The sequence below is a fragment of the Cupressus sempervirens genome, chromosome 6 (assembly GCF_028749045.1).
Source record: "Cupressus sempervirens isolate cs-2001-9-10 chromosome 6, ASM2874904v1, whole genome shotgun sequence".
In the NCBI taxonomy this organism is placed as follows: Eukaryota; Viridiplantae; Streptophyta; class Pinopsida; order Cupressales; family Cupressaceae; genus Cupressus; species Cupressus sempervirens.
Window position 1 is genome coordinate 231,361,366 of NC_143123.1, and position 23,612 is coordinate 231,384,977.

Genomic DNA, 23,612 nt, shown 5'->3' on the forward strand with positions numbered 1-23,612 from the left:
CTCGTTTGTCCCACGTGCCTGATAGCTAGTTACTCATTGGTCCCGTGTGCCTAATAGACAAACCTGATGGTCATACAATATGAAGGCCATACGGTGGTGGTAAGGAAAGGTTGTGCGATCAGGTGTGCAAGTCATACGATTGTGTTGGGAGATGTACACAGGGAGTCTATGTAGGGATGAGGTGGAGTACGGAATAAGGCAGAATCGTTGTCTATACGGTAGGAGGGAGGAAGCCGGTGGATGGTAGATGGATAGGAAATGCTCAGTCATGCAATACATAAACTTATAAATCCGAATTTATTAGATAACAACAAACAAGAATGGAAATTGAACACACGACCTTCAATTAATATTTGCCACAAGATGGTCCTCTGATTTGCCAGATCCAAACGAAGTATTACATGCAACGGAATAGAATGAGGGTTGAATCCCATCGAAATCAGACAAGCCAAATAGGGAAGATCTTTCACTTCTGAAATGGTGAACAATAGAGAATCCCAACAAGAATTCGCAGTAAAAAGAAATATAATCAAAATCGCATACATACGACTACCTACAAGTCGTGCTTAAATAGCCGTCGAGGAAAACCTTTCCAAGGGTGTACAAAGATAGCCCACGGCAACACTTACCAATGGAAACTAAAACAAAACGAGGTCCGAAATATACTATATCAATCGGAACCACACATACAACTATTAACTTGGACTCAATATTAATTAATTAAAGTTACTAATTAAAGGTCCTTTTATTGTATTATTTAAATTCTAGGACCAGTTAATTAATTAATTTAATTTAATTATTACATTAAAATTGGGGACATTACAAATCCTTGACTGCCAAAGATTGCTTGTCCTTAAGCAATACGCAAACTCCAGGATCTCAAACCATGCACGAATGCAGATTGCTATATCTACTAAAAACCCCATGCTTTTTCAAGATCACATGTGCATAATTAAATTTAATTGAGATGAGTAGACTACCATTTGGGCTCCGCTACGCCACTCTAATATAAACATTGCTATATTCAAAACCACCAAGATCCCAAGGGAGCCAATCATTAAACAGATCCATAATCTTCATGTAATCATCAATCTCCTCGGGAACTTCACAACACATGTAGATCCTATTAATTTTTTTGAGGAAGCACTTCACATGGAAAAATTGCAGTCATGCACTACTTAGGCACAACTGAAGGGTAAACTCCATATTCAACCAATTGTGGTTGCTCCTGCAAGGAATCATCCATAACATCTCCAAGAAGTTGAACAACCATTGATAAAACCTTCACATTTGGAGGGCCACCGACAGAACCCAAATTTTCATAAAGATGATCATTGGGTGTAGGTTTGACAATATTTGTGCCGTTATCTTCCTCCAGAATCCATTACTTTATCTTTGATTCGGGTACCAAATAAATTTTGTCTTTGTGGTAAATGACATCGCCAACCACCTTGTGTCTGTCAACCTGCACTTGACCATCCAACAGTTGGCACACACAAGTATTCTTGGAGTATTTGACTAACAGATGTGCCCTCCAATCGTTTGAAAACTGAGCCATAGTGTAATCCAAGTCAAAGCTCTCCATTCTCCCAACAGGCTAGTAGAATCATTAGCTCTGATACCACTATAATGTTTCGTTTGTCCCGTGTGCCTGATAGCCAATTACAGAACGCTTGACTGTAATGTCTCGTTCATCCTGTGTGCCTAATAGCAGTTACCCATTGGTCCCATGTGCTTGATAGCCAGTTACCCGTTGACCCTGTGTGCCTAATAAATAGTTACTTGTTGGTCTCATGTGCCTGATAGACAAACTTGATGGTCGTACGACATGAAGGATGTATAGTGGTGTTGGGTCGTACAGTGGTGGTAAGGAAAGGTTGTGCGGTCAAGTGTGCAAGCCGTGCGGTTGTGCTAGGAGATGTACGGAGGGAGTCTATGCAAGGATGAGGTGGAGTACAGAATGAGGCAGAGTCATCATTCGTATAGTAGGAGGGAAGAAGCCAGCAGATGGTGGATAGATGGGAAACGCTCAATCATGCAATATATAAAATTATAAATCCGAATTTATTAGATAACACCAAACAAGAATGGAGATTGAACACACATAACCTTCAATTAGTATCTGCCACAAGATGGTGCTCCAATTTGCTAGATCCAAGCGAAGAATTACATGCAATGGAATAGGGTGAGGGTTGAATCCCATCGAAACTAGACAAGCCAAGTAGGGAAGATCTTTCACCTCCGAAATGGCAAACAACAAAGAATCCTAACGGAAATTCGCAGTACAAGAAATATAATCAAAATCGCATACCTATGACTACCTACAAGTCGTGCTTGAATACCCGTTGGGGAAAACCTTTCCGAGGGTGTACAAAGATAGCCGATGACAACACTTACCAACGGAAACTAAAAAAAAAATGGGTCTAAGATATACTCAATCAATCAGAACCACACATACAAATATTAAATTGGACCCCATATTAATTAATTAAAGTAACTAATTAAAGGTCCTTTTATTGTATTATTTGAATTCTGGAACCAGCTAATTAATTAATTTAATTTAATTATTACATTAAAATTGGGGACATTACAAAGTGCATAGCAATGGATCAATAAGATTCAATGTGCTCATTTTATTCTGAGAAGAAGGAACTATGAAAGCCTAGTCATTGGAGTATTCTTTATACAAAAATTTATGTAAGTCTCTGCATTCATGAATGATGCTTTGTGTAGTTATTTAACCTAGAAAGATTTTCCTACATCTATACTGTATATGCTGATCTCTGTCTATTCTGAATTTTCTGTTTCAGCTATTTGCTTCTGCATTATTTCTAATTCCTAGTTAATTATCAACTGTATCAATCCTAGTTTCCTAAAACCTTCAACTGCAATTCTTTGAAAGTGATGTGAAGTATATATTAATGTTGCACAACAATTATTTAGACACAGTTAGAATACCCTTCGAAACCTAAAGCATATAAGCTACAGCACATCAATTTGATAGAAATGAATAGTTGAACACAGAAAATTCTCAAATTGACAACAAATGGTAACATTGTGACAGTAATTTGAACCATATAAGGTCATATAAAGCACTGCAAGATGTCATCCCACTGCCTTGAAATTTTTGCAGATTTATAAACAAAGGGGTAAAATATAAATAAGAAAATTATTCAAATCTACATGGTTCAATTTTAAATTATGAAAGCATGTGAAAACAATCATTAGAGCAACCTAAATATTGGTAATGGGTCCAAGTTAATGAAGAAAATGTATACAAAAATCAAATTATATTTCCTATAAATCTATATCCAACTGATTGTAGTTTTTAAGAGCATTTACTGCTTGGCTTGCAATGACACGAGCACAAGATGTTTTCCCTGTGCCTGCAGTACACAGCAACAAATAACGACCCCTTGAGTAATTAGAAGTCAATGAGTTTTCTACAATTACAAAAATAAAAAATGAAATACGATGATAACCATACAATCTGCCAATGCAAATATTCAAGAACCTTTCCTAGTGAATTGAATTAACAAGATGTTTCCTAAAAAGAATATCCTGTAAGGACTATTTAACAATCAGCAGTAAACATCAGATTGGCATAGAAGATCTATAATCACCTATAACAATGTATGCACTTCATCATATATACAATCTGTAAGAACATAGTAAAGTCTCATAGAATAAGATTACGAAATGTTTGCTTGGCAACTAAAATTGAGCAGCATTAGCTGTCAAAGTAAATGCAGCAAAACTACAATTAAAAACCTTAAACAAGAAATACAAGCAGAATTGCAATTTCACAAGTTTCTCAAAAATATTGTTGCACTGGATGAGGAACATATAAAAGCAGCATATGAACAATCACAAGCTTAAAACGAAAAATATAGACAAAACTGCAGTTACAATCTTCTTACATATATTTTAGATTCTTAGAATGAGGTATGAAGGAATATATATAATATATATACACTTTTATAGTGACCTTCAGAAATATAAATCATATCTGCCATTAAACATACCCTTAATATTGGTATCTAGTATAATACAAGTATATAGATAGGTTATACTGGTCCAAAAAAAAGTATATAGATAGATTATAAATATACTAATGATTTCCTAGATTTGATGGGAATCTAAAGGAAACCAGCAGCAGCAAAAGAAGGTGAGACTTCAGTTAAAAGTGAAATTATTTTTATACTGCATTATAGTTCACAAAAAAAAGTTACAATATAATAGCCAAAGGGATAAAGTATTAACCAAGAATTAAAAATCACCACATCAAGCTATTGTGAAAAACAGAATTGATGAAGGGATTGTACTAGACTAATATTTTCCTATTTGATAGCATCGAACAACACAAAATTCAATGCCAGATAAGAGACCAAAACCTCAGCAATTTAGTTTTTCCAACATGTACTCCCCATAGAGATTTAGAGAGCAATAAAGGGTATACCACAGCTTAGGATGAACATTAGCTATATCTAGCATTTAAACTTTGAACTTCACACACATTTATTTTTGTTTGATGATAAAGCTTTAAAAACTGACCTTCACACAATCCATAACTTTCTTTTCTAAACCTTATTTCACACACTATTTAATTTGAAAATAGAAATAAACAAACCATTGCTAAACAAAGGCATCCCAATCAGGAAGAGCTTCCTTATTCAATCAAACAATGAAAACAACAATAGTTCTTAATCTTTCCCCTTCCTTTTTTAACAACATTTTCCATAGTGGGCAGTAACCATTAGTCTTGTGGGAGAGTAAAGAGTCCTATTCTATCCCTCTCAATCTAATGTGGGTATGTGATCTTTGAACAAGCAATTGTTTCCTCACACATTATTACATGTTGTAGATAAGCAAGTAATTTTCAGAATTGAAACTGGCGCCTCCTCTCGTACATCCTGAATGATCTTTTAAACACCTTGTTATGAACTTCTTGCCTTCCCATCACCAATATCCATGCCAAATATATCCATATACAGTGCTAGTAGGAGCAAGGCTGGGAGCATATCGATCTATGCGCCTTCAAAAGAAAATTCCCATTTCATTAACAATCTCCACTTTTTATACCCTCAAAATATGTCATTTTATCAAGTTGTAAGTCATTCAATGGACAGCCCAAACTAGCTTCATGCTACCCAAGAGAGTTCACCTTATGTAAGAACCCCAACAAGTTCTAACACTAACAAACACTGGATCGCTTTACTTTTCTGATGTTTGACATTTGGTCAAACACTGTGCATGCAAGCTCTATCTTGTCTTTTATTTTCAGATTGCTTTTTCTTGCTTGCCAAGGTTACAAATGAAGTTTAAATGCTTGCAAAAGACTACTAAGATATCTAGACAAACAACTAAAATGCAAATGAAATCCTCTGTATCTTTAGTAATACATACATATGATTTCTACATGTAACCAATGGACATTTTCACAAACGCTTGGCATGCATCCTTTCAATTCCCAACTATTTACAATGAGTCAATTTTGCACTTTACGGAGATTTTAATTTATCAAGAAATTCCTATAAAAACATGGTAAGCACAGGCTGTGTTATTTCTTCAGCATTCATAGAATTGTCTCCATACAAATAACAATCCCTTCCAATGCACACAACTAAAAATAATAGAGCCCCTAAATGCCAAACAAATTCCCTTTATTGCTCATGTCACTTCCAGACAAAAGGCCCCAAACAGCAGAAATGTGCCTCATAGATGTCAAATGCTACCAAACAATCAGATACAGCCTCTAAAATGACTGTCACGGCTCAATAGATGAATGGTGGCTCTCTAAATCCCAAACACAGACCTCTAAAAGGATGCAGTCTGCAGAAAATATTGTCCTTGCAAATATATCTGAGATGAATCTCTTAATCCTCTTCACAAATTGATCACCAATTTTAGCACAATCTTAACCTTTGGACAAGATTAATGCTGGCACAATACACTGGCAGAGATCAACCAATTCAAAGTGCAAAATACTTGGAAGGATTCACAATTCTTCCAACTTCCAATTGCTCAAACCAATCACCAAATTCATATAAACCCAAAATGCACAATAGAAGAGTTTGATTTTTCATCATTTGACATTTATAATTCCTTATTACAATTCGCCCTAGAGTTTCTCTCACACACCTCACATGATTTCAAATTATATTTATTTTTGATGTATTTGAAATATAATATTAAACTATATTTCCATCCATTTGGTGTTCAACAAAATAACATAAAGTATATTTTAATAATCATTTATACCTCCCTTTAAATTGGCACTTTACATTATTCCTCTATATAATCATTAAATAACCCCTTTTGATAATAAAGTCAAATAACATATATTTATGTGCACTTTGAATTAACTATTAATAAAGTATTACTTTATTTATAATTAAAAAGTTAAAATGCCAAAGATACTCATTATTGTTCACTTCTGTCAAAACCAAGAGGTAACCCATTGCATTCACTGCTAACCAAGGTGCCATCTCTACCAAAGGTCCTTGCCAAATATAGCAACATGGGAATAATTGATTTACAATAAATACTAAGTCCCTCACATTGAGCCAACTAATGAAAGAGTCAATCAATGTGCACACCATGAATCTGAGTGCCCGACAAGATATAACAACTCCTCAACAATGACTTACTATGAATAGTAAGTCTCAAAATAACTGCTCCCCTCAACAAGTTTTTTAGGCGCCCTGCTAAAGATAGAAACCCTAAATATCCTAAAACAGTCTTCAATCTGACTCAAATGAAGAGCAATCCCAAACATCCCTGACCTGCCTTTGCCAATTGGATCCTCTAAACAACTCCATTAGCCTATAAGGGTCAAGAAACAGACTAATCCTCCAAAAGTTGACACGTACGAAAATGGAGACATTACAATCCACCCTTTCTTAAACTAGTTGTCCCCAAGCAATCGCAAAAACAAAAAACACACCAATCCACCCAAATCCCAAGGGTAGAATCGTGTAATGCCCCTATGATCACAAACTAGCTCCTATAACATCATCACTAATACAACTAACAAAACCTACCTAATTGAGACAAATCCAATTACAAATGTCGCAAGAATGAACATCTCATTAGGAAGCAATTCAAAAGGATGGTGCAATATTCCACCTCGAATATTTAACCAATTTCTTCAGCACAATTTCCAAATTTTAAATTAAAGATATTATGCAACAATATTCAAATCAAAACAGCAAATGTTCTCAATATTTTCAGATTTAAATGGTCAAGTTATTGTATTATAATAATCAGCAATACAATAACAAATCACCAAATATCCATTCTTTGTACAGTAACAACAGTCAGATTGGAAATTACTAGAAATGAACCTGTTTATATAGTGTGAACTCTATCTTGAAGTAACCACAAGCTGAACAAGGTTTGTGTCCGATTCATTGAGAAGAGCCTAAAGGTTTCCATCCTCAAGATCCCTAAATAGAAGTTGAAGCTTCCTTAATTTATCCAAGAGAAAACTCCAACACAAAACCAATATCTAAGCATGCCGAAAATGAGCTCTCTTCCTCTTTTAAGCACAACAGGATGACTCTTCATCTTTCCTAGTCTGTCTCTTCAATTTTTATTCTCTTTTCCCTTTTAATTATTCTTTCCCACTTAAGAGAATAATATAACTTTATAAGCCAAAGTGACTTGTTAATTCCCCTTTTAATTTTAAAATCACCTTATTAAAACAATTTAATCTTCAAACATTAAAATAAATACCCTGTCAAACTCAGAAAGCCATGTATACTAGCTTGTTGGAAGACGCTTGAAGTCCAATACCGCAAACCTAGAAATACGGACCCCAACTTACTATGAATAGTAAGCATCAGGAACCCCCTGCTATCTAGGATCTGATTGGCCTGAAAGTGAAGAAGCATGTGTCAAACTCATACTGACCCCTAGCAATGACCTAGTTAGCCCACAAGACCATGATGGAAAAGACTAACGACCTGTCAGATGTAAATAGCTAGTAAAGGGGGCATTACAGATGACAAAGCTTGCTTCTTAGAACTACGCAAGGTGAACTATAGTACACACTATCCAACACATGCACAACTCATCTGTGCATCAAAAAGGTTCATGCACAAAAGGATCAAAAGGGAATCTGGAAGCGCTCCTCACTATGTAAACTCCTCAGTGAGCTATGGCTGAAATCTCGATGCATAAGGATACCAAACTCTAAATGGTAGCCTACCAAGAAGAACATCTACAAGATTTTGTTGCTCTACTCTGATCTCAACTACACCATGTCCACATTGTGAAGCCAACCAATGACACCCACCCAAATTGCAGCACCAACCTTTTCAACACTTGAGTTCCAAAGAAAATTGAATTTGCATCCATTTGATATATGGAGATAAAAACAATCAAAGGTGTTTGTAATACTACCACTACCTCCATCCTCAGCAAGGCTCCCATGGAGGTGTTGACTCTACAAGTAATCTAGGCTGCAATCACAAATCCCATCTATTGTAGATGGAAAATACCCATCCCACGAAGGATGGTACAATCTTGAAAATAATCCACACTAATGTATCATCAAATCATTTGTGTGTGGATTAGAAAGGTAGTTTTGAGATCTTTTCCCTATGCAGCCCGATTAAAGGCTCCCACCTCGATCAAGCATTGACAATCATAGTACCAAATATAAACTCTATCATCTGACTCATCGCCAACATCTCTCACAATGGATATAACAAAAATAGAACCTAATACAACATGTGATTCTTATCTTCCCGCTACAAATGCACTCATCCTTACTATATCGTTTGCACCTACTATGATAATAGCAATCAAATCCTCAACCTGCTCACAATCATAATCCTAAGACCTAGGAACATTATGAACACTCCACCCATGTGAGAGAACAACATCAACTACAAAAAAAAGATTGTTAATAGGCAATGTTGCATCTGAATCTATAATGGATGTAGTCATATCCTGTGATGTTCCAAGATATTAATTTGGATTAAATCTGCAATCTATTGGATTGTGGGTGGGTTTGTCTTGGAACTACAAAGAATTTTTAACAACTGATGCATAACACAGAATTCCAATAGACTATTCTAACTCACTTTCTTAGCATTCAAATAGAGAAGATAAGCTAACAGTCAGCCTGCTATAAGCAAAGCCCTTCTTTTTAGTGTGATAGAATTAGCACAATATGGGACTTCATTTAATGTTACCCAAAAAGCAAAGAAATGAACAGTTTCTACAAAATCCTAACAACATGAAATACTAAAGGTGAACGATGACCTGGGTGCCAAATAAATCTCACCCTTACATCCACGGTGTTGGGTGGATAGAAAATCCTAACAACATGAAATACTAAAGGTGAACGATGACCTGGGTGCCAAATAAATCTCACCCTTACATCCACGGTGTTGGGTGGATATTTTACAACCGACAATTTTGGATAAAATCCAATCACAAAACAGGATGACCAGCCACAGCATGTGAGACAAAGTCTCTCCTACCTTAAAGGGAAGGCTCCCCCTTCTCACTGTTCCTTGGATCAACTCAAGGTAAGCAAGAAGTTGAGAGATTTTGTAAGGGGAGTTACTAATATTCATTCCTCTTAGCTTTCAGGAAAGAATCCACTTACCCATGAAGCGAGTAATGGGCAAGATGAAATCTCAAACTACACTTCTATCTAAAGTTGTAAATGGTGATACCTATAAACCAAGACTAACTCAAACGCTAGCTAAAGTCATGTTTTAACCTATTCTATAAGAATAATCTCTACCATTGGGGCACAGAAACTTCCGAAAGTAGGGAATTCTAACTATTTTTCATGAATTGGAGATGGTAATACAAGCTACAGTCAAAGCTCCTAGTCTATGTATTGCCACAACCGCTCCCAATCAAGGCTTCAGCTCCAATTGCTTCTTAAATCACTATGCTCTATTATTGAACACGCAATAATAACATTAATCAAAGACAATAGGCACAAATTATAGTCAAAGCTTCTAATTTGCTCTATCACAATAGCTTCCAGTCAAAGCTTTGAATCCGATTGCTACTTTTATTCACTTTTCTCCCAAATTCCTACTACGCTATCAAAGTTATGCTTGCACAAATGTGACAAAGCTTTCTTGCATACAACAAAAGATGATTTTTACAATGAGGGGGCACTCCTTTATATAGACAAAGGAGTTGAGAAAAAAATGAACGAAGAAGTGGGAGCAACTCAACCAACTTTGACCTAATCTAACTAAAAGAGAAATTATTGGGTTACATGCAACTGCACATGCAACTCGCATTACATGTAATTACATGATTTCATGCAATGCATCCTCTTCAATTACAAACATTAAAGAAGAAGAAAGAAGACGGAAGAGAAGGAAAACAATCCTAGTGATTATTCTAAAGGGTCTTGTACTTGGCGATGCAATCCCAAATGATCATAGGATTAGGAGTTCTTGTATTTTGTGCAATTGAATTCACCTTGAACCATGGTGTTATGTCTTTTAATAGCCTCTAACTCTCTTTGATGAATTGTCCATTGTCATTTGAAAACTTGATGTGATCAAGCTTTTCTCACTCAAGTTGTCGTGAATTCTCCTTTGTAGATCAGCACAAACTGGAGTCTCTAACACTTTGAAAACCTTCTTGATAGTGTCTGGATGTAATCTCCAAACAACTTTCCACCAACACCTTTAACTTTTGTTTTCCTTTTCTTTTTTAAGCAAAGTGCTTAGCGCGTTCCCACATGAACTCAAGTTCTCGAACAACCATTGGAAAAATGAACAAATGAATTACTTCTTCTTGAGAATCAAAGCATGTCTTCTTGACAGGATACCTATGTTCTTTGAAGAAGTTTTGACATATCTTGAAAAGTGTGTCGCAACATGAAGATGATAACATCTTCCAATGAGATTGAATCTTTGAAAACCTTTGGATTTGAGCTACAATAACAAATACATGAGGGGTGAGTATTCAAAGTATGAATTAGACACTTATGGAACACATATGATGGTTGTAAATGAACCGGAAAGCCTATGTAGAGGATGGAAAATGGTAGGTGGAGATAGAGAAAACATGAAGTGGGTGATGAATATGCTTTGGGACATGAAAATGGAATGCATGGAAATGTGTGTGAATGAAGACTCTTGACTTCAATATGTCACTGCACGGAAAATGAACTGCATGTATATGCAACATGTAATGAGGAATGGAAAATTAGATGAGATGAAATGCAGATGGAGAATGAGCTTACATGTAAATACGGATAACGGATGAAATGTGAAGTGTGTAATGACATGGGAAGTGGAATAGCATGTATTTGCTCATGGAGGCATAAATGCATATGGAAAGATGGAAATGGAGTGTAGTTTGAGGTGAAATGAACTTTATAGTAGTCTTTGTGGAAAAAAGGTGAAGTCAAAGTACATGGGAAAACATGCATATGACATTTTTGACCTTTCAAAAAGTGACTAAGTCAAAAACGGGTTTTAGAGATGTAATTACTCGAAAGACTTTTCATGTAATCATGTCATACGAGTGGATGCAGAAAGTGAGATAAGTGAAAATGGAAATGGAAAATGGGATTCCATGTACATGCAAATGATGGATGAGATGAAAAACATATAATTGCATTTGACAAATGAGATGTGAAGTGTTGTGATATGGAAAGATGAAAATGAAACGAAATGATGCTTTTGCATGAAATGGAAGATGAAGTGAAGTGAAACATGACCAAGATCTTGGGAAAGAACTTGCAGCTTCTCCAAAATGGAGAAAAACCAAAAAGCAAACACACAAAATGCAAAAACAAATTTCAAAAGAACGTACCTTTGACAAAAGACTCAAACATATCAACAAGCAAGTCACTTCAACATGAAAATTCGAATTTGGAGTTTGGGAAAAAACCAAAAACATGAAAATGAACCATTTTATCATATTTAAAGGAAAAATGCACTATTCATGGCATATTTGGACAAATGTGCAATAACAAGCCATAACATGCATGAAAATAGCAAGATAAGCATGAATTGATGAACAATTTTGAAAATGTCCACTTACTTGGATGTTATGAGAAAAAATAGCGAGATTTATAGACTTTGAAGACCAATTCTCCTCCAAATCCGAATTCTCAAACAATAATTTGTCTTTTTCTGTACTTGCATTCAACAAATATTAATGAGCAATGAAGGGTCCAATTTGACATGAAAATGCCAAATACATGGTCTCCAAAGACAATAGCATGCATTATAACTCAGAAACGACCCCTCTTGATCCAAATGTATGGGTTGAAATGCCATTTTTTTTAGCTTTTTCAACAAAAACATGACTTTTTTATGCAAAAATCTAGGCCATTGTTGCAAAAACGTGACCAAAAAATGCATGTTTTTGAGTCATTTTTGACTTCTGAATGCAAAAAGAACTTCCCCAAATGCTAATATATAGATCCAAATGCAAAAAAGTGACTTCAAAATGCATAAAAGTAAATAAAAACCCCAATTTTCTAGGCGTTTTTAACAAAAACGTGATTCACAAAATGCATCAAATGAAGTTTTTTTGACATCTAAAGGCAAAATAAGTTCTTCAATAGTATATATATGGATTTAAATGCCAAAAAGACTTCTATTTGAGCCAAAACGTAATCAGAATTGCCCCAAATCTGGGTGATTTTTACAAAAACGTGGCTCAAAAAATGCAAAAATATGAGTCATTTTTATCTTGAATATGCAAAATCATGACCCCCAAATGCATATATGCATTAAAACTCAAAAACGCCCCTCTTGTGATAGATTTCAAGCCATTATATGGGCAGATCTAAGCATTGTTTATGAAAAACATTTTCTTGGAGGAAGAAAACATCAAGTTTTTTGCCCTTGAATCTTCAAAAACAGGTTTTTGGGATGCATAAACTCACCTTTTTGGTGCCATTACACATTTTAAAACTTTGAAAAATAACCTACATAAGGCAAAATGCACATTTTGGGTGTCATTGTATGTTTTTCAAAAAGTGCATGTAACATAAAACTCACCTTTTTGATGCAATGATATGTTTTAAAATTGACCTCCAAGGCAAAGCTCACCTTTTTGGTGCCATTGCATATTTTTGCAATATGCATGTCTCGCCTTTTTGATGTGATTGCATGTTTTAGCAATATGCATTTGCATCTTTTTTATGCATTTCTATTCAAAATCTCACCTTTTAGATGCAATTGCATATTTTCCTCATTTACATGTTGCAAACAACTTAAGTGATCAATCAAGCATGTGTCAATTTAATTTTGATAAAATTTTACTTAAGTATCATATTAACAATATAAAATGTAAATATCATTTAATAAGTAATATTACTAGAGCATTTGATTTAAATATCAAAAATTAAATTGAACTATATAGTTAATATAGTCACTTAAGTGAAAAATCAAAAAGCAATCTCAACTTAAAAATATAACATAAAGTGCACTATAGTAAATTTAAGTGAAAATTTAAATGATAAAGTAACTTAAAAACACAACATAAAGTGAATTTAAGTTATATTTTTCAAAAAGTGAATGTCAAATCAAAAATATAACATGATATTTTTAATTCGTGCAGTTGCATCAAAAAGGTCCACTTTTTGGGCACTAAATTGGACATATCTTTTGATTGCCAACTCCGATTAAGCCCTAAGATAGATCAACTCGAAGGGAAAATTGAAAGCAATAACTTGAGCAAAACCAAAGGACTAAAAACCAACACACTCAAAAATGAGAAAAAGGACTTTGAAGGCCTTAAAAATCAAGCATAGACTCGACAAATAGAAAAATGGAAAAGACTTGACGAAAGCCTTCAATAAAAGGATTCATTATATTAATTGGAGTTGATTGGTTGATCAATGATAACCAATTCAATAACAAACTAAACTCAGAGAAATGTGAAACAAAGTTGAAAAAGTTTTGTACTATTACCTGCATTTTGTGGTGACAAAATGTAGGACAACACACGGTACTCGTTTAACCTCTAGAAATGATGGTGAGGAACTGCACTAGTAGAGCTCGCCATGTGCAATGCCTTGCTGTGTAACTTCCCGATGGTTGCACCAAGGATGTCGACTGCTCTGGAAAGCCACGAGCTGGAAATAATAGCAACAACCAGAGAGGGGTCTAATGAAACAATTCACTCCCGACACATCCCTCTAGTTCCCAGGCTTGCACAAACTCCAGCATTCACTTATTGATGACCTACAACTCTTTAAAGTTTTAAACTGTTACCATTTGCCTACATACCAATATCTGGTTCTTGCCAAGATAGCTTGTCCTCAACCTCTCAAGTGAACATTCAGAATTTGATGCCCCTCTCATCTTCGTCCCAGCCATAAGTTAGGAAGCACACTGAAACATGAGTGTTACATGCTCGAACAAGCACATGAGCCGTTACAAGGAGCAGTAGCACGAGGAGAATAGTGGGGGAACAAAAGACAAAGTAACCACTCACTTAATTTGGACACACCACGAACACTTGGCCAAGTTGACCGTAGGGAGGAGCTAACAAGGATATGCACAATTAGAAAAGATTCACATGAGCTAGCAGAGACAGGTCAGCCAACTCCACATCCCTTGTAAAGCCACCTTAGACACCAATCACTATAAAGAAGTGCATTGTGCTTGTACTCAACGAAGACTATGACTAACTCAACCCCATGATCAACTCCTCAATATGTAATGTAGACTCATGAAAGGCCAACTATGCTCTCTGCAATAAATCCATAATCACTTCCAACTCATGAGTGAGCTCATCTACCTCATCTTCCATTTGTGTTAGCGCATCATAACAAATGCAACCCCACTCAAAAAGATAGTCTATGTCACACAATAACTATTAGTAGTTTTGTTTCATTATTTTGATGGCTTCTTGTAGTGTATGAAGTTGTTGTTAGGGAAAGACTACCATCATAGTGTTATTCTATCATAGGAATGCTCCAACCATGGATAGCCAACATCTGACAAGAAACATCAAAATGCTCAACAGTTATGGAAATCTAAGTGTCATTTACTTTTAATTGCCCAAACAAATGATATCTCTGAAATCCATGAACACCATGCAAACTTTCCAACCCACAATTTGCACTCCGATATAAGGTTTTATCACATCACTCACCTCATGAAAAGTAGCATCACATGTCCTATCATCAGCACACACATCTACAATTGGGGTACTATTGCTAAGCATCTCAACGAATGGCTCAACAAATAAGGTAGAAGTTGTTGATATGTCAATATCTTCACACACTTCCACTACAACCCTATCTCGATGTCCATTCAAAGTTGGATCTTGAGACTTATTATTACTAAATGAAATTTCATATTCATTTTCTAAGGTCTGATATGAAAAAGCAGACTCACATCAGCATGAGTCTTCCTCATAAATTACATTATTAGTAACCAAATCTCGATTACCAACATTATCCACATGTGAAATCTTTGTTGTCTCATGATGATGCAAACACAACTCACTGTTGTCATAGAAATTAGAATTCTTATCATTACAGATGTCATAACCCCATAATGACATATAACTATTGTAAATATAAACATTATTTTTGTAAACCATTATGTCCCATTAATTATTACAATGTTGACCATTTACATTATATAAGATATTATTATTAAATATACAATAGGAAAATACTTTAATTATATTTGATAAATGATTATGATAATTATATTTAAATGATAAATGGAATAATATAATAATAAATGATTATAATGATAATCATATTTAATATATAGTATTCTTATTTTAAAATGATAACCTTCCTATATAAATAATAATATAATCGTAAATCGAAGGGTCACGACCCTCAACCATAAAAGAGGCATATAAATCAAAGAAAGATATGCAAACCAAAGCATGGGAAGATAATTTGGAAAACAATTGGATTAAACCCCTCCAATGAATCACGATGAATATAAGGAATCTCGTGGATATTAAAGCAAGCATCACTAAGTGCAAGTTAGTCCCATCATCAGTTAATTCCACCGCCAACATAGGATATAGCCACATTGAATCACAACAAATATTGCCTTATACAATCAGCGTGGATATGCATGGTATGCAGACGTGAAGTAATATAGGGAGATTCCAATCCATGCGAACAATATAGGAGCAGAGTGTAACCATCGAGCCCCAACTCAAGCATTGCTCGCAAAGGGAGGAAACACCCCTTCTTAGTGGTCGCTAGTGTATAGGATCCATCCATATCAAGAGAGCGGACAAGATGGTGGCACCAGTGTGCGAAGTCATCCAACTCATAAGGTAAGATAATAATTATAAATGGTTATCTATTTATAATTACAAATATCAACAGTAAGGTACTAAATATTAGTTTCAAGTTCCTTATTTTAATAAGAGAATGCTTATAGATATAGATCTATTTATATTGTAATATAATGAGATATAGAATATTTTTCTTTCTATACTAAATATAATGAAATCAATAATTAAAGTAAGGAAAGATTGAATGAATATAAATATCTTTAATCCAAGAGTAATCTTGGTGGAGGATGTTCATTATGAATGTCATATATGATCCAAGTGCACTTGGTGGAGAATGATCCAAGTACAACTTGGTGGAGGGCGTTCATTCTGAATGTCATGAAATGATCCAGGTATAACCTAGTGGAGGGCATTCATTGTGAATGTATGGAATAATCCAGGTATAACCTGGTGGAGGACATTCTTTATGGATGTCATAATATGATCCAAGTATCGTTGGTGAAGAACATTTGAATGTTAATTATTTCAATTCAGATAAATTGTTAAAGATATGAAATGTTTAGTTCAATTGTTGTGATCTTAACAATCTTCTAAAAATATTATGTGTCCCAAACTAACCCTAATGGTGGGAACATTACAACAAACAACTTCTTGAGCGATGAAAGTACCATTATTCTCCTAAAAACTCACAATTTTTTCCATTGTTTCCTTCACACTAACAAAATTATCTATGTTAGATTTTACCTCCTTTTTCTTTGCAAACAAAGGATCTAGAATCTCTGGATATCATAGAGGCCCTGATAAATTTTTATTTTATAATCCTGAAATGCATGCATATGTTATGGCATAAGATCATGTATAAATTTTATTTTACCTTGATTCACAAACGATTTGTCCTAAATGTAAGAGGCTTCTCCCATGGGATGGCAATAAAATGCTCTAATAGCACATGAATCCCAACAGGTTCTAACTGTGACAAACACCGGATGGCTTTACTCTTTAGATGTTTGACATTTTGTCAAACACATTGCATGCATGCTCTATCTTGTCTTTTATTTTCATATTGTTTTTGTTTGCTTGGAATGGTTACAAATGAAGTTTAAATACTTGCAAATGAGAACTAAGATATCTAGGCAATGAACTAAAATGCAAATGCAATTGTTTGTCTTTTTTAATGCAAACATATGATTTCTACATGTAAAATGTGCACCTACAGCCAATGGACATTTTCAAAAACTCTTAGCATGCATCCTTTCAATTCCCAACTATTTATTATGAATCAATTTGTAATTTATGGAAATGTTAAACTATCAAGCAAATAATATAAAAACCTGGTACGCGTGAGTTGTGTTATTTCTTCAACATTTATAGTATTGTCTCCGTACAAATAACAATCCCTTCCAGTGCACACAGCCCAAGATATTAGACGCCCTAAATGCCACACAAATTGTTTTATTACCCATGTCATTTCCTGAAAGAAGGTACCAAACAGTAGAAACATGCCTCAAGGATGTCAAATGCTGCCCCAGATAATCAGATGCAGCCTCTAAAATGATTGGTGCTTCTCTATAAATGAATGGTGGCTCTCTAAACCCCAAACAAAGACCTCTAAAAGGCTCCAATCTGTACAAAATATTGTCCTCTGTCCTTGCAAATATATCTGAGATGAAACTCTTAATCCTCTTCATAAATTGGTCGTCAATTTTAGCACAATATTAACTTCTAGAAGAGATTAACATTGGCACAATTCACTGGCAGAGATCAACCAATTCAAAGTGCAATAAACAATAGCTGAAACCCTAGGCTCAGCCCAATCATCAAATTCATCAAAATCCAAAATGCACAATAGAATGAGTTTAATTTATTATAATTCCTTATTACAATTTGCCATGGAGCTTCTCCCATGCACCTCACATGATTTTACATTATATTTATTTTTGATGTATTTAAAATATATTAAATTATATTTCCCTCCTTTTGGTGCACAACAAAGTAACATAGTGTATTTTAATAATCACTTATACCTCGGCCTGTTCATGGGCGTACTAGGGCTAATCCAATCTTGAAAAGGGAGACGGCATTACAGATACCTCCATAAAATTAATTTTGACGGGGCAGCAAGCTGAAACCTAGGTGTATCAAGGTGTGGATGTGTGGCAAGAGACCATAAGGGCAACATACTTGCATTTACAGCTAAACGCTTGCAGGATGGTACAAATAACACTGCAGAATGTTTTGGTACCAGGGAAGCTTTGGGATTAGGAGCAAAAATTGGATGTAAACGTATACATCTGGAAGGAGACTCGAAAATCATTATAAATGGCATTAAGAGAGGAAAGATGGAGGCACGGCATCTGGATCAAGGTATACAAAAAATCAAGGAGCTACTTCTAGACTTTGATGACTTTAAAGTTTCACATTGCTTCCGAGAAGCGAATAGAGTGGCGGATCGATTAGCCAATTTAGGTGCCAATTCAAGATTGAGCCCTCAATATGAAATTTTTGAGGACTTCCGTCACCTTGGTGATTGAATAAAGAGAGCAAATTTGATTGGCCATTAGATTTAATAATTCACTCATGGTGCTTCAATTTGGAGTCTGAAAGGAATGGCTTCATGATTTCAACTTACAATGACATTAATCATCCCACGGTAAGCAGAGATCTCCATGTTACCAATGTATCCCTCGCATGTGTCAAAGGAGTGTTTCGCTTGCTTCGATACTTCATTCCAAAGAGTTCTGAGGCAGTTATATTCAGGCTAAAGGAAGGGAAGTTCATTTGTTTTTCTCTAAGTCAGAAATGGAGGCAAATTTTTCTCTCGGCTTGGATTCTCAGATACAGACCTATGAAGGCCAAATATCTAGGTGGCACCTAAAACATATCTTTGTCCCTGATGACTTGGACTTTCTGAAAGGCGTTCAGCAATTATTAGAGCTAGAGTATCTCGAGGCTTTCTGAAAGAGGAGGTCAAATTTGGATGTGGCATTGTTGTTTGTGGCGCTTACGTTGATAGTGGGGGGGTCGAAAGAAGAGGTTCATCATATCGTGGCTGCAAGTGTGGACAGGCAATGGCTTCTGGGACTGGATTACATTATTGAGTGAGTTCTTCTGGGTGTTGGAATTGAAATGGGTACTGAACCTTGGTGACTGATTGGCCGGGGGACTCTTCCATTCAACCACTAGCGGTGTGGCCTTCTTCAAATCTACAAGACGCTCATATCCCCAAAGCAGAACAGGGTTGGAAAATGATCATGGAATACCTGATTGAGCACATTTGGGTGTCGAAGGAGGAGCAAGACTTTATGAAGGCCACGCCGAGTAAGAGCACGCTGGCCCCTAGACAACAAATTCGCCATCAAATTGCGAAGAAATCTCATCTGCATGAGGATGCAGCCACAACAGAGGGAATATGGGTCGATACCTCTCTGCTTACTGATGAGGGGAAAGGCAGTGGAAAGCATCGTAGGATGAGTCAGGATTTCTCGGTGAAGGGTGAAGGGTGACCACTCAACCCCAACTTTTACTCATGAGGAAGCGGCGAATTGGTTCAAGAAGTAGCTGACAATGGGGGTGGTGGTGGCTCTTTTTGTTTTAGAGATCGGTTTAATGTATGGGTGGGTGGTTTGTACTATCAGAGTGTTTATACTTTATTTTTTGTTTATCTAATAGTATCTGTAAGGGCAGGATAAGGGTAGTTTAAACTGTAAGGCTCTCAGCTATATTGCCATAATGTACTCTCTTTATCAATATCAATACAAAACAAATATTACCTATTAAAAAAAAAAAATCACTTATACCTCCCTTTCAATTGGCACTTTACATTGTTCCTCACATGCACTTTATAATTTGACTATATCATCATTAAATAACCCCTTTTAATAATAAAGTCAAATAACATTGAATGATGTGAACTTTTAACAATGACTAGTGAGATGTAACTATAGAATCAATACATAATAAGGCATTGTAATCTAACTAGACCACAACCTAATATACATTAATGCAGAACCAAATCCAACTAAAAGGAATAATTTGAAGAAAAATCAAATCTTCATGTATTAATGAAATTGACCTAGATGATGCATGAACTTAAAGAATACAAGCCTATGCAAAGTAATAATCCAAAGTGCCAATCAAAAATACGAATAATAATATGCAAAGGAAAAAACTAATGATAGTGCAAGTAGACACAATAGATGACACAAGCAAATTGATATATTTATTATTAGAGCAATAGATTCACCTCATATGAAACACTCGGTTTCCAACAAAATCGAAATGTAGAAGCTATAATCACATTAGAATACCAAATATTAATGCTTTCAAGTGCAATAAAAGCATGCACAAATGCATTAAAATAGATGTAAACACATAAGATGGCTAAATGTCCCTATAACATATAATCTAAACACATAGAAACAATCCCCCATGGTATGGAAGAAATGAAAACACCATATGTTTAATGGGTAAAGTGGTACTAATCTAAATCAAAATTATAGTAGAACCCACAGTATAGATGGCCAAGCACTTTTAAACATTCAAGTTTTCGATACTTCAAGAGCAGTTTATTCGAAAATTTGGACATGCAACTATTTTTCAATAAAATCTTAAAATTTTGAAAATGGAAACTATTTTATTTTCAACCTAGCTTCTTATACTGAAAAATGGGTTAACAAACAACCATACCTGGAGGTCCTTCAAAAAGTACAGCTCGAGGACGGTTGGATTCAAACTTGCACCTCGTGCCCTTAGCAATATTATCATATATCTCTGGATGTTGCAAAGCAAGCAAAACAGTGTCTTCTATTTCCCTGTAAAAATAGATGGATCACAACCAATATGCAAATTCATTTCATTGTTTTAAATCTAAGCCCCCAAAATCACCAATCGTCCCTCAAATACAGATTTATAAGTCTTCACAAAGAATCTAATTCTTTATTCAATGTCCCACACTAGGCAAGGACATCTCAAGACACCTAGATGATTACATAAAGCATTCCACTGTTTATTGCAAGCATACATTTTATTGCAATTCATTTTATGTAGATGTCAAGATGTATGTGGCTAATTTTCATTAGCATCCTTCATCCTCGTCTTAGACGAGTTGAGATTTTGAGCAATTATTTTTTTTGTGTATTATAGTTAAAAACAAATTTCCTCCTTGTGGGGCACAAGCTCATATGCTATCCTTTTTAGCCTTTTTGAGGAAGGTTTCCCTTGTAACCATGTTAGATTAATGCAAAAATTGGTTTCAAGATGCAATATAGAATGTATTTCTTTAAAAACAATATCATCCATATGTTATAGTGTTGGACAATGAACACCCTAAAACAATCTCCTTATGTCAAACCCAAGAACCAGTCATGGTATACAGATACTCTTTATTTCATGTTTGATACTTCGGCAATATTTCTATTCACATGTGATAGCATAATGAGTGCTCTACAAAACAGGCCCCCAAGACATTGTGAAAACAATGTAGCACTACTTAAAGACTTATGTACTTTTGGAAGAAAAAAGGACATCATTTTAGATGTTCCTACAGTGTTATAAAGAAATAATATTTAGAAGTTTTGAGCAGGTGACTGCTATTAGCATGAATAGATATAGAGAGAAGGCTGAAGCCAATAGACAATATGATTCACTCAGTTTCTACATCAGCGAAATAATGTATCCCTTACTATAATTGGCAGCACAAGAAACTAAATTGCCTAAAAACGCCAAAGGATGGCAGCTGACAAAGGTAACCATGGATGAATGTAACTATAGACAACTAGAATGATGTGATTAGTAAAACTAAAAATGCCTGTAAAAATGGGAAGAAAAAGGAAGCTTCACAATTTCTAGCCAAATAAATGAACAATCTCAGTAGCTTGACGATTTTACAATATCAAAATCACCAAACTCTATGTATGCATCAATATCTTCCAGGATGCATAGAAATCAGATAAAAAGAGTACACTTGCTGATGAGAATGCAATAAAAATAAAGAAGGTAACGAAGAATTCATGAAGCAAAATAAAATTCAAGGATATATGGCTAATTTAAATAACCTTTTTTGCTCATGGTATCCTGCTATGTTGTCCCAAGATATGGTACCTTTGTCAAAGCTACCATTCAATGACTCAAGCCCGTAAATCTTCACTCCCATGGCCTCTAATACTTCAAGAGCCTTTGCCTCGGTAGAAGATTTTGGCCCGGGACTTTGCCTTTCTCTTTGCTTTGGAGCATCTTTATTCTTCTTTTGTACAGATCCCTTTGTGTTTTCACTTCCAGAAGCAATTATCAATGCACGAGTAAGGGCATCAAGTTCTTGCATGGTGAAATGACCCTTTTTCAAAAATTCAATCTCCTGAGATAAAATGACAAGCAAACAGCCTAGTTAGAAGTTTTTTATTTGTGTAACTCCTTTTTCTCTTGATGTTAGTTGACTCATAACCAATTACCTAAGTGTAATAATTTTCTAAAATAAAATACATAAGCATTTAAGAAGTTGCAATGCTAATGACAACATTTCAAGTGACTGGGTTGATGAACTAACAGTATTAGGGGAGCCAATAAGCGGTTCAAAAACCAGGACACAAATGTTATTTCCCAGGTTTCTATTGCGTATAGGACCCTCTTCTGTCATTCCAACTCTTTTCTCTGTCCCACCACCCTGGGTACCATATTGATCAGGATGTAAGAGTACAAACTGTCGAGCAACTGCACTGTTATCCAAAAACCATATGCATTATTACTCCTGTTCCTTGTGGAAAATTATGAAATTGAAATGCCCTCAAAGATCTTATCCAATCTTAAGACTAAAGGAGAAAAACACATACTCTAAACTTTTAACAGTGGCAGCCAATATACAACCACCTTGCAAAGAAAACTCTTAAAGCACGAAAATACTTTCACTGCTAATTCAAAAATCACATTAAAACATAACCACTCTTCAAAAACAGTGAATTCAAAAGACTGATGATTAGAATAAAGAACAATAGTTTGTGCTCATATTACCTTAATATCATTAATATATTTTCAAACAATGAGTTGATACACAACAATGGTAGAAACAGGCATTCCCTATATTCCTTAAAAAATCAAGTGTTCCAAATTATTTGTAGTATCCATAATGTGATTGACGATGTCTTGGAGTCTATTTGAAAGCACACACTCCATGACACAAAACTAACATAGAAATTGTTATTTCTAATGCAATGTAATCTTCAACCTGTGCAACAAATAGCAATAAGCAAGCCATTTAGGTGGCCACTGTAGATATCTATGAAAATACCATGAAATATTCAAATATATATCAGCACAGTTCCCAATGTTTTCCTATAACAATAGCAAGATTTCAAAATATTGTTTACCACAACTTCAACTAAAAGGTT

General features: G+C 35.1%; 1 protein-coding gene across 1 annotated transcript in view; it reads right to left on the reverse strand.

Moving 5' to 3' along the window:
- Positions 1-23,612, reverse strand: part of LOC149552104 (P-loop containing nucleoside triphosphate hydrolases superfamily protein) — a 228,117-nt gene that overhangs the window by 142,171 nt on the left and 62,334 nt on the right. Inside the window, exons 5-8 of the mRNA XM_089787572.1 lie at positions 22,775-22,943; positions 22,287-22,585; positions 20,920-21,044; positions 3,343-3,386 (exon numbers count right to left, since the gene is read on the reverse strand). Of these exons, the coding sequence (XP_089643698.1) occupies positions 3,343-3,386; positions 20,920-21,044; positions 22,287-22,585; positions 22,775-22,943 (637 nt within the window). The remainder of the gene's footprint in view (positions 1-3,342; positions 3,387-20,919; positions 21,045-22,286; positions 22,586-22,774; positions 22,944-23,612) is intronic.